This window comes from Acanthopagrus latus, chromosome 21 (assembly GCF_904848185.1).
Source record: "Acanthopagrus latus isolate v.2019 chromosome 21, fAcaLat1.1, whole genome shotgun sequence".
In the NCBI taxonomy this organism is placed as follows: domain Eukaryota; kingdom Metazoa; phylum Chordata; class Actinopteri; order Spariformes; family Sparidae; genus Acanthopagrus; species Acanthopagrus latus.
The window spans coordinates 14,433,851-14,444,741 of NC_051059.1; the positions used below are offsets into that span (position 1 = coordinate 14,433,851).

Below are 10,891 nucleotides of genomic sequence, written 5' to 3' on the forward strand. Positions count from 1 at the left end.
GAATCATAAAGGAGGAAAGCAGCAAAGCACAAGAAGCTTTTAGAAGCATATTTTCCACCAGGGCTCTTTAGCTGCAGCTTGTGGTATGCTCAGAATTATTTTCTGTGCATTATAAGCTGCTACTGTATCACGTCGTTTTCATTTTCTTCTCCAGATATCAACATGGCAGGAGAGCCCAAACCATACAGGCCCAAGATGGGCTCCAAGAGGCCTCTCTCCTCCCTCTACAGGTCTGTGTGAGACATGTGCCATATATCTTATTTTGCTGTATCAGTCGGATATTGCTTTGCTGACCTACTTTTCCTGCTACACTTTCATTCTGCAGCCTGTAAAATATGTGCTCATGATCCTCACTGGCGGCCCGGGTGCTTTCTGAAGGAACAGTCGGTTCCCTACCTGTGTTATCAGCGCCCCATTTCTGGCTGTTGCAATAACACATTTTCTCATTCTTGACATTTTAGAGTCTCGTTTGAAGCAAAGGAAAAAGCAGTGCACAGAAAAAAAAAAAAAAATCATGTTAGTTTCACGTTTTGGCGAATCTGCTTATTCGCTTTCCTTGCTCAGGTCCACTGATTGTGATGCTTGAGCCTGGAGATGGTCAGCTTAGCGGGAAAACTGCAGCAGGAAGCAGCTCGTCTGGCTCTGAGATAAAAATCCACCAAACCAGCACCTCTTGAGCTCACTAATTGTCTTGTTAAAGTAACTTTAAAGGCGTAAAAATGACACATCGTGGTTTTATGAATTGAGCTAACCAGCTGTTGGCCTTCACCCTATACTCAAAAACTGATGCATTTTGAAAAATATTTGTATTTGTTTCCTGGCTGAGAATCAGAGTAGATAATCAATACAGCTCTCAGTACAGCAGTACAGCAGCCATGAAGTCTGCTGTACTGTCACACCTCTTCCTCCTTGGTGAGAGAGAGACAGAGAGGTGGAGGGGAGGAAAAATATTTAAACAAGTTCCAGATGCTCTGGAAAAAAGAATTACTGTTTCTTTTGTAACATTTTAAAGTAAAGGGGATGTAAAATCTGCCACGTCTATTTTTCTTTCAGTCACGGGGATCGCACCGCTTCAGTCACCACCCAGAGGCCAACAAACACAGGGTAGTGTGCACACATTCTAATGGGTGGGGGCAAAAAACAAATTATTAAGTGATAAATATAAGTTTGACACTCAAATGCAAATTATTAGTACATAAACCCACAATTAAATAACAAGTTTTCTTTGTTTTTTTGTGCAGATAAACAATATGAAATATGTCATTGAGCTTAGTGGTGCTGATTCTCTCTGTTTCAGGCTAAGCTAAACTCAGCGGGTGTTGGATGCAGCCTTATGTTTATCATACGGACAAAAAAAGTGGAATTGATCTTGTCCCAACACATAAAAAGGGAATAAGCGTAGATCCTCAAGTGGCAGATTATCTTTGAGAAAGCACAGAACAGATAATTTCGCTCAGACCTAGACTGCTGGTCATGTTCTTTATTTTTCTGTTAGTGTCTTCTGTCTGGATTTTCCTCTTCCTCCCTGACAGCGGCTTATTTTCTTTTTTTTTTTACAGTGGCTACGAATTTGACTATGACTACTACAGAGATGATTTCTACAGCAGGTATGTTAAAGAAGAAAACACTCTAGTTAAAGACAGCAGTGTCTGGCTCTACTTTGCTAACTTAAATTTTCCATATCGCTCTTTAAGTCCCTTTTCTCCTGGTCTTTTGCCCCTCAGTACATACCCCCCACCCCCACCTCTCCCCATTTCCTTGTCAGCTACTTAGAAAAAGATGAGTTTTGAGAAGAATAGCCCCATTTCCATCTGAGGCAAAGTAACTACATTATCATAGGCATAATGAATGTCATATTGGGGAGGTTTTTATTCCTCTCCGTTGGGCTTACTAATGATGCTTTTATCTGCATAGACGACTACTGAATGTCAGATAGTCCCCGGGCTGGTCATTTGCACTGGCAAGGCAGAGAATGTATCTTCGTTCTGACATTTTCATTGGTTTGTTTACTTCTTCTACTTTGCAATAGCCCTGAGAGTTGAATCCTTCAGCTTTGAGTCATTATTGCTATTTTGCCTATTTGGTGTGTCGTAAGCAACGGGGGAACGGATTTGATTGAATGGCAGTGGCATTGTTCAATATGTACCACTATCGTTCAAACATCTTTTGCAGCATGTCTATTAGGTGCTTTGTAAGCACTTCTTGTTGCTCGGATAATAACATCGTGGGGCAGCAGGAGCGACTCCTGGGGAAGAAAAACACCAATTTGTTGACACTTTACTGTTCAGTGCCCATAATAAAACCAGAAATACCTCTCCCTTCTTTTTAAAAATGTGTCTTCCTTTTTGTAACATGTCTGTTGTTGTTGTTGTTAGACTGCTGCAACTTTATTCTCCATGTGTCTTCAGACTCTTTGAGTACCACGGCCGTGTCGTGCCTCCGACCCGGGCTGTGATTCCCATCAAGCGTTCGCGGCTAGTTGTCCCGTCCACACGCAGAGCCAAATCTTCCTTTCCAGTCAGGGCCTGTTCTTCCTCCTCTTCCTCCTCCTCTTCCTCCTCCCGAGCACTCAATGTCGGCTCTTCCATCACAGCTCCTAAACGTACGTTCTCTTTGTCCTGTTTCATTCCTGAAAGTCAAGTGTCCTGCTCTATTTAAAGGACAATTCCACAGTATTACATTTTGGGTCTTATTTTTGTAGTTATTAGTTGCAATAACATTGAACTCACCAATGTGAATGCTGGGATCACTGGAAACATTGCTACAATAACAATGCAAAATACATGAGTCGTTAAAGGACGTGATAATGAATCTGCCAATTAATTTCTAAATTAACCAATGAGTTGAAGCCCCCCAAACATGTACTGTTCAGTCATGGATGACTGGCATTTCTCCTGTTATTATTTTTTTTACAGACTTTTTGTTGCTGGTTAAATTTCTGCTAATCCATTCAGTGAATTGTTTCTACTAAATTTGCAAACAAGCTAACATTTAAGTCAGATTATTAAAATTTCCGGTAACTCAGTCGCAGACTTACCTCTAGATAGTGGTTATAGGTGGTTATAAGTTATAAATGGTTATAATTCCCTGTTGCACAGAAGATTTGGTCAATCACTTTAATTTGTATTTTTGTTTTACCTTCCAAATCAATTTTGACTAACCTGGTCATTTATTATTGAAACACTCTAATGTTATTTCTTGCATTTCTTCACCTATCTGACTCCTTTTTAATGTTCCAATATTTAACAGTTGCACTAGTCATTTTTTTCTGTATGGACAGTGGTTTGACTGACTAAGTGTAATGTAAAAGGTGTTGGTTTATGAACATCGTTATTGTCTTGACTCACTCTCATTGTTCTTATACTGTAGCATTGTAGCATCGACAGACAGAGTTGGTGATTAGCTGGTAAACTTAGTGAAGCTTTTAGCCGCAAAAGACTTAGATAATTTTCGCAGGAGTTGGTGGAGACCGGGCTAAAAGACTTAAATTATTGGACTTAATTATTGGAATCTCAGGTGGACACAACACAACTCAAATTGAATGCTGCTGTTGCTCCGTATCTGCTGGATGCGTAAATAAGAAACCACTTGAGAACACATTTGCTTCTTGTTCTTCCCAAAAGTGGCCTTAAAGATAATCAGTATAGGTTTAATTTCTAAGAGAGATATGTGTTCAGAGAGCTATATGATAATATTGATATCTTCACAAGTTTGTGTGTTCAGTGTAAAGCTACAGACAGAAGCCTGTTAGCTTAGCTTAGCTTAGCTTAGCACGAAGACTGGAAACGGGGAAACTGCTGGCTCTGGTCTTTAGGTCCCAAAATCTGCCATCAGCATCAGCGAGTGTATTTAATAAAAAACTGTTCCTTTAAGTTGGTGAGTACAGCGTTATCATACTGATGGTAACTGTGTACAAAACTACAAAAATGACAGTTGAGTTGTTTAAAAATGGGATTTTCTTTTCATTGATCAACAGTAAACGTTGCACTGCTTGTACTCTCACTTACTGATCGGTAATCTCTCCATGACACAGTACAGTGGAACAGTCTAAACTTTGGCTTCCATCAACTGTTCCTTTTAAGTGCAGTGGCTGTTGTAACTGTGTCAGTCTTCTTGTCATACATTGCATTAACTAATGCCTTTTAACTTCAATCATTTTTGCTCACAGTGAAGACAGACCAGCTCCAAACAATCAAAAAGGAGCTGTCACAGATCAAGACCAAGATCGACTCCCTGCTGGGAAGGCTGGAGAAGATTGAGAGGCAACATCGCTCCGACACAGGTAAGATTTGTCAGAGGGGAGGAAAGAAATGCAAGAGTGCTTGCGCGGTATTGAAATGAGAGAGACACACAGGGCAAAGTGATAACATTGAAATAAGACATCAGTTCAATAACCTATTATGCCGGTGTTAACTGTGAGTGTCTCTTTTGTCAGAGATGCAGAGGAAACAGGAGGAGATGTGTGAGTGTATCCATGGTGACGCAGCAGACCACTCCGGTGGAGAAGATGTGGAGGGGACAGCCGAGGTGGAGGCGGGGGAGATGACAGACGGCGGAGAAGACGATTTTGAAGACGAAGGCACCAGCGATATGGTGAGCAGGACAAGCAGCCACTCACAGTCTCAGTGAGGAGTGAGTGGTGCTCCACGGTCAAGACAGGCACAGAAATGACGTGCAATGTCTGGTTAGACTTTCCACTGAGTCCACTGATGACTGTCTGAACCCAAGCAGCTGTTTTCAGCAAGAAAAGCATCAAAACAGCTGTACACTACCTGTTCAGCAGCAAAAGGCTGACAGTTGGTGACTAGCTGGTAAACTTAGTGAAGCTTTTAGCCGCATAAGACTTTTTTTTCGCAGGAGTTGGTCTGGGCCATTGATGGAAAGTCCTATATGTGACCCACCCTGACTACAACCGAACCCGGAAATTTCAGTGGGGAACTTGTAGAAATGACGCTATGGGGCTAACTACAGTGTCAAAAAAGCATCTGGCGACTGACCAGGCTGCTGTATTTGACATGCTGGGAGTGGAAACAGGCTGAGTGTGGAGGGCGTGTGTGCAGTCACTCTGGTGTGTCTGTTTGCATTAGATCTAAATCTACTGTACGTGTTCATTTGACCAAATTTATGTCATAATCTCAGCTGTTAAAGGAAACTGGGGAACTGTTCTGTACATTGGTGTTAAGTAAACCAGTTTGCCATCAAGTTTTAGGCTGGTGATACTAGCAAATCCCATGAAAAGGCCAAAACCAAAGGTTTGTTTCTCAATACTTTTCAACTTTCATAAGACTCTCAGCTGTAAGCTCACTCTCTCATCCTGGAAGCTGTGGGCACAGAACTTCAACAAACGAGTATTTTGGTTCAATAACCAGCACATCTCTTCACATTTTATAGGAGTTGGACACTCTCCGGCTGACTAAGTGTTAATTAGATTGACCGAGTGTGTGAGCTAAACAATTGAAAACTAGTTGGGTAAGACTTAAACTGACTAAATTCCCTCATTGTCTTACTCTCATTTAATGAAAATAACCCAGACCAACATGTAAACTGTGGCTGGGAGGACGGGACAGTCGTGTCAGAACGTATCTGTTATTGTTTCTTCAACAGTATGTCTCCACCTACATCTTTAAATATTGGGTCTTATTTTCTGGTGATATGAAACTCTCTCCTGTCTCCTACAGGCAAAATACAATATTTTTCCTCAATGGAGAAAAAAAATCTGAGTCACCAACTGTATCAACGGCTGAATAGCCTTTCAAGATGCCTGGCCATGGGAACAACTGATGTATGAGACTAAAGATCCCAAACAGAGAGTTCAAATATAATGCAGTCGCTTTATTCTTTATATTTGGAAAAAAAAGTTACCCAACCATCTTTGTATGAGCTGAATAAAGTACGCGTTGATGTTTTCTCTTTGTGTGCATCTGCAAATTACTTTTTCTATCCTCCTATTTCATTTATTGATGTAAAAACATACAAATCAATAAATGCATTGAACCCCGTGACCCTGCAGAGGATTAAGCGGCGTACATATAATGTGTACAGATGATGGATGGATGGATGGATGGATGGAAATGCATTGAAGCAGAACAGACATTTATGTTTTTAATGGTATTAAAAAAAAAAAAGTTTATATTCTGACATGTTGCCATTGGTGCAGAGTTGAAAAGGTAGTTATCTCATTGATGTCATCGCTGTGATTAATTACTGTTTCTTTTAATTGCAGATAGAGAACCACATATCGGACATTGACAACTGAGCAAGGTCAGTATTTCATCCAAGCTTCAAAGAGCATAATTCTTTAGTCATATGAATACAAACCAGCCGTTGTATTCTCGACTGTTTGGCATTTTATTTTGTGAATCGAAATTCATGTGTCTGAACAATATATGCCCAACAACTTGAAGTTTGCACCAGCAGCGACGCAAAGGATCTGAGGCTTATTTTCCCACTTTTAAGCTGAGCGAGAAACACTGTTCTTATAAATGGCCTGTCATTCTCTCCGTCTGGGTGCGTAAGAAAAGGCAGCTTCTCTGCAGTTATCACTGATGACTGTCTGAACCGCCGCAGAGATTAGGACTCCGTCTCATCCGCACTTTCCATCAAACAACATTTAAATCCCCTGATTTTCTTTGTATGAACAAATAGCTGCAAGATTTAATTTGCCTGTTGGCTGACATTTCCTCCCTGCTGTCCTCAAGTGCCCGATAACGGAAATCTCTTTCAGCCGCTCTGAACATGATCGATCGTTAAGGCAATGGCCTAATGAACTGTCTGTCCTCAGGTGGATATCACAGCGGTTCAGGTAATATCAGCAATGTTAGTCACAGCCTCCACGCGTCCTCTGTTTTTCCACCAATCTCACAGGACGATCTTGCAGATAAAGCTCCTAAAAATAGCTGGCGTTTCTACATAGGTTTACTGTGAAACCGGTAATAATGAATTTTCACCACAGTCTGTCTGTTTCTCTCCTCTTTTTTGTTAGGTTGGGGGGAAAAGAGAGGTCCTACAGTACCAGAAGTTGAGAGAACAGATACCAGCACAACCTTTCTCCTCAAGAAGGTGTATTTGAAAATTAAAGGGGAAGCAAAAATGAGAGTGACTGACAGCAGAGGAAGAGTTTTTTCAAACATGTTTGTAGCTTGTTTGCCTCATTAGAACACGACACTTCTGATGTGTACTTGCTGGTTATGAAATTCTCCAGAGAACTGCAAGATCAACTGCAGAGAGCAATCAGTAGTTTCCCTTCAAACTAATTGCCTCTCTGGATAATAAGGACAGTATCTCATGTGCTTAATATATTATGGTCTGTATTGTGCATAAAAAAAACAAACGAAAAAAACAGATGAACCATTAAATGCCCTTCTTTCGTTGTACTGCAAAGTGTATGTTTGTTCTGTTTATGTGATGAGCCACGACACTGGCAGAGAGCTACATATGAATGTAAGAGGAACACGTTTTAATTTATGTGATTTGCTTTGTTCGTACATTTGGCTGAAATGTACGGTATGTAATTTATTCACAGCCCCTCCACACAGTATTGTATGCATACCATGTTTTTTTCATTTATCACACTTGATAAGATGCAGTTTGAATTCTGTTTACATTCATTTTATGGGAAACATAAGATAACTATTTTTTACTATCAGCATGTTGAAAATGTGGCTATTATGGATCATTTGTATTCATTGCATCTGTTGTACAGCTATGGATGATATCCGTTTTTGAAATAAACCCGTTCCTCCCCAAAACAAACAACAACAACAAAAAAAAGTCTGCCTGAGTGTTGTGCCTTTCATTTTCACAAACAATTGAAAAGGTGCACTCTGGGTTCTCAGCTCTGAGCAGAAACCTTTTTTTTCACTTCAGACTTGCAAAACAACTTCCAACTGTTTTCCTGGCTGAAATTTTTCCTCCAACCCCCTAAACCCCTCTCTTCCTCTCTTGGATGGATTGTTATTTTTTTTTTTTCTCGGACATTCATGATCCTCAGAGGTTGGATCCTGTCAACTCTGGTGATTTTCCACCATGATTGTGGGTCCAGCTTTCAAAAACTATACAATTCAGTGGTGAAACTGAAGTGTACTTAAGATCAAAGTTACAGTTTTATATTCTCATCTCACTTTACTGTATTTGCACTCCGGTACATTTCAGAAGAAATACTGTAGCCGACTTGATACTTGATATTTTCAAACAAGCAGTATGAAGCTGTCACTTTGGGCTATATAGCTGCACTATATATCTACTGTTAAGACCGACAATCCAAACAATTATCGAATAACCTGGAAAATAATCAGCAAATCATCCCTAATGAAATCATCATTTGTCACAACCAGCAGTAAAAAAATGCTTAATCATCAGCCTTGCTAATTAGTGTTGTAGAAAAAAGGCCAATAATTAGTCTATACCTAATTTTAGCTGTGTAATATTGAAGACTGTGATTTCTTGATATTTTCTAAGACGATGATCGTTCCATGAAAATCTCATCCTGCTGTAGCCCTAATTATTACAAGACAAATAATAATTTAATTATATATTGTACGTACGTTAATACAACATTTTTCAGTAATGAGTACTTTAAGCTTTGATACTTTAAGTTAACCAAAAGCTAAAAGCTACACATAAATACATTCTTAACATCATCATTTTTAGAATTGATGCTACGCCTCAGTTCAACATCACAGTGCCTCACATGGCTGTGGACTTTATATATCACTTATTAACTTTGTATAACATTAGAAATGGCACTGCAAATGAGCTTCCTGATTCAAACTAAAAGTCTCCCTCCACCCTCTAACTACTTTCCAAAATAAATGGGAGCTGCAAGGTGAAGAAGAAGGCACAGTGTGATGCTAAATATAAGAAATCTCCACTCACGTATAATTATAGCATTCCTATACATTAGTGCTGTTCTCGAATTGGCTCTGAGAATATTCATCACATTTTTTGCATGGTGCCCTTGAAAACTACAGCCTGTGAGAGATAAGTGGTGGTGAGGCAGATGGCATTTCATATTCACTCACTTCATTAGCACCAGATCATCATTTTCACAGGTTAAGGAGGGCCATTGGCGGGGTTGCAGGTATAATTGGTTCTATCATTGCTGGCCAGCAGCCAGTGAGTACAGTGATCAGTCATGCATCTTCTCTAATATGGACAATGTTCAGTGTGTGATGAACTGAATCAATCACCAGCCTGTAGCTGCTGGAGGAATTAGGGGTATAATAGGGGTCAGGATCTTTATAATACATCTGTGATTAGCCATAGTTGAGCGGGGATGCGCGACTCACAGCAGCCATTGTTTCACAGGCCTAAGTCAAAGGTGGAGCTAATGTAGGAATTTTTAAGAGTTATTTTTCAGGGAAAACAAGCATAAAATGAGCCATTTAGATGTAATACACTGCTCTATTAGTAATTCCAAAATGGCAAAGGCTTTAAAATTATTATTCAGACTATTTACTGGATACTGTTGGTCTATTTCAGTGGCCACATGGCCCTTTACTGGATCAGTTTGACAACACTGGTTGCTCATGTGTAAGACACTTTCAAGAGTTTAAAAATATTAGTGACATGTGATTTTACGAGCAATCTTCTCCAGTGGTTTGTGTCAATGTGTAGCAGGGGCCAAATGCCAACATTAATTTCCCATTAGGTTTATTTTTGGAAATGGATCGTTATTTCATTTAGCAGATTATAACAGAGTCTTTAATTTAAAGCCAAAAATGTCATGATTTCTTTGAAATAAGTGCCTCATTTTCTGTTATATACAAATATTTTATGTTCTGACAAGCAGTAAATGTTGTATTTGTTATACAGCATGTTTGTTAGTATATTTCTTTTGTTCTTTATCTGGGAACTTGTAATCACCACATTTTTTTGGCTGAGACATTCCTGGGAAGGAAGCAGCTGGTACTTAATATGTGTGAAGTTGTGAAACACTGGAGGCTAAGAAGCTATGTAATTGCACTTTTGGCTTCAAGAAAAGTAGACAGCAAAAAGGAAATAATTTTAGTCAAACAGTGAGTGATAAATGCACACACATACATACACAGCACTAATGAGTGTGATTAACACCATGGGCCTGGTGAGGAAAACACATGACAGCTTTTTTTTTTTTTTTTTACGATTCTGTAAAACTTGAAATTCATACAGTTGAGTAGACATTATGCTTTTGGTTCATTATGAGCTTAAAGATTCACTTTTGACCGTGAAAACTGAAAGCTGAAAAAAAAAAATATAGGGATTATAGTAAATTATAGAACAACCACTAAATGGACATTAAGCTGGCATTGTTTTGTCAGCTGCTGTTATTTTAAGCCAACACCCAACTTTACAGTATGTTACTAAGAGAAAAACTGAGATTCCATCTGGAGCTGTTGAGTTAGAAAGAGGCAGGCATTTACAAGGCAGAGAGAATCTAAAGAAAGTTTGGAAGAAACCTCAGGAAGAGCTACAGAGGAGGGATCCCTCTCCCAGGATGGACAGACATGGCAAAACAGGCAATACATGTTGCAAGAACAGAACAACAAAATCACATTGTATAATTCTCCTAAACAACTGAAGATGTCAAGAAGAAGTCGAGGGTGTTAATAAAGTATCTCTAATAAATAATATGCCTATGTGGCCTATGTGGGTGGAGATATACTGTGCCTAAGGTGAGGAACAGGAGCTAGCTTGAAGTGTGGCTGTTAAATAGTAAGCGTTTAAACTTCATGCTGGGAATTAAGTTTGTAAAAACTAGCTAGAAAGACTTCCCAATAAACTTTCAGTTCGTGTACAAATTAGTCAGAGTATTTCTAGTACACTGTCGAGTATATAATAGCAATATTTCATAACTTAAATAGTTTACCTGGACAGACCGGATGTAGGAGGTGATGTTTCCCGGATGTTGCCG

At 39.5% G+C, this 10,891-nt stretch overlaps 1 protein-coding gene and 1 long non-coding RNA gene across 10 annotated transcripts in view; one reads left to right on the forward strand and one right to left on the reverse strand.

Annotated features, from left to right (window-relative positions):
- The window catches only part of LOC119011378 (RNA-binding Raly-like protein), a 43,102-nt gene extending 35,332 nt beyond the window's left edge, over positions 1–7,770 (forward strand). For 7 of the 9 annotated variants that reach the window (XM_037084441.1, XM_037084437.1, XM_037084436.1 and 4 more), the window contains 8 exons: positions 155–230; positions 1,054–1,104; positions 1,560–1,607; positions 2,409–2,602; positions 4,169–4,282; positions 4,436–4,593; positions 6,224–6,261; positions 6,983–7,770. In XM_037084441.1, coding sequence (XP_036940336.1) covers positions 155–230; positions 1,054–1,104; positions 1,560–1,607; positions 2,409–2,602; positions 4,169–4,282; positions 4,436–4,593; positions 6,224–6,256 — 674 coding nt within the window. In that variant the 3' untranslated portion in view covers positions 6,257–6,261; positions 6,983–7,770. The remainder of the gene's footprint in view (positions 1–154; positions 231–1,053; positions 1,105–1,559; positions 1,608–2,408; positions 2,603–4,168; positions 4,283–4,435; positions 4,594–6,223; positions 6,262–6,982) is intronic. The other 2 variants (XM_037084443.1, XM_037084445.1) reach the window with 1 other exon arrangement.
- Positions 2,494–10,889, reverse strand: LOC119011379. Its single transcript, XR_005072177.1, has 3 exons — positions 10,847–10,889; positions 2,730–2,761; positions 2,494–2,629 (listed from the first exon to the last, which is right to left on the reverse strand). It is a non-coding gene; the product is annotated as an uncharacterized LOC119011379 (long non-coding RNA).
- Positions 10,890–10,891: the final 2 nt, after the last annotated feature.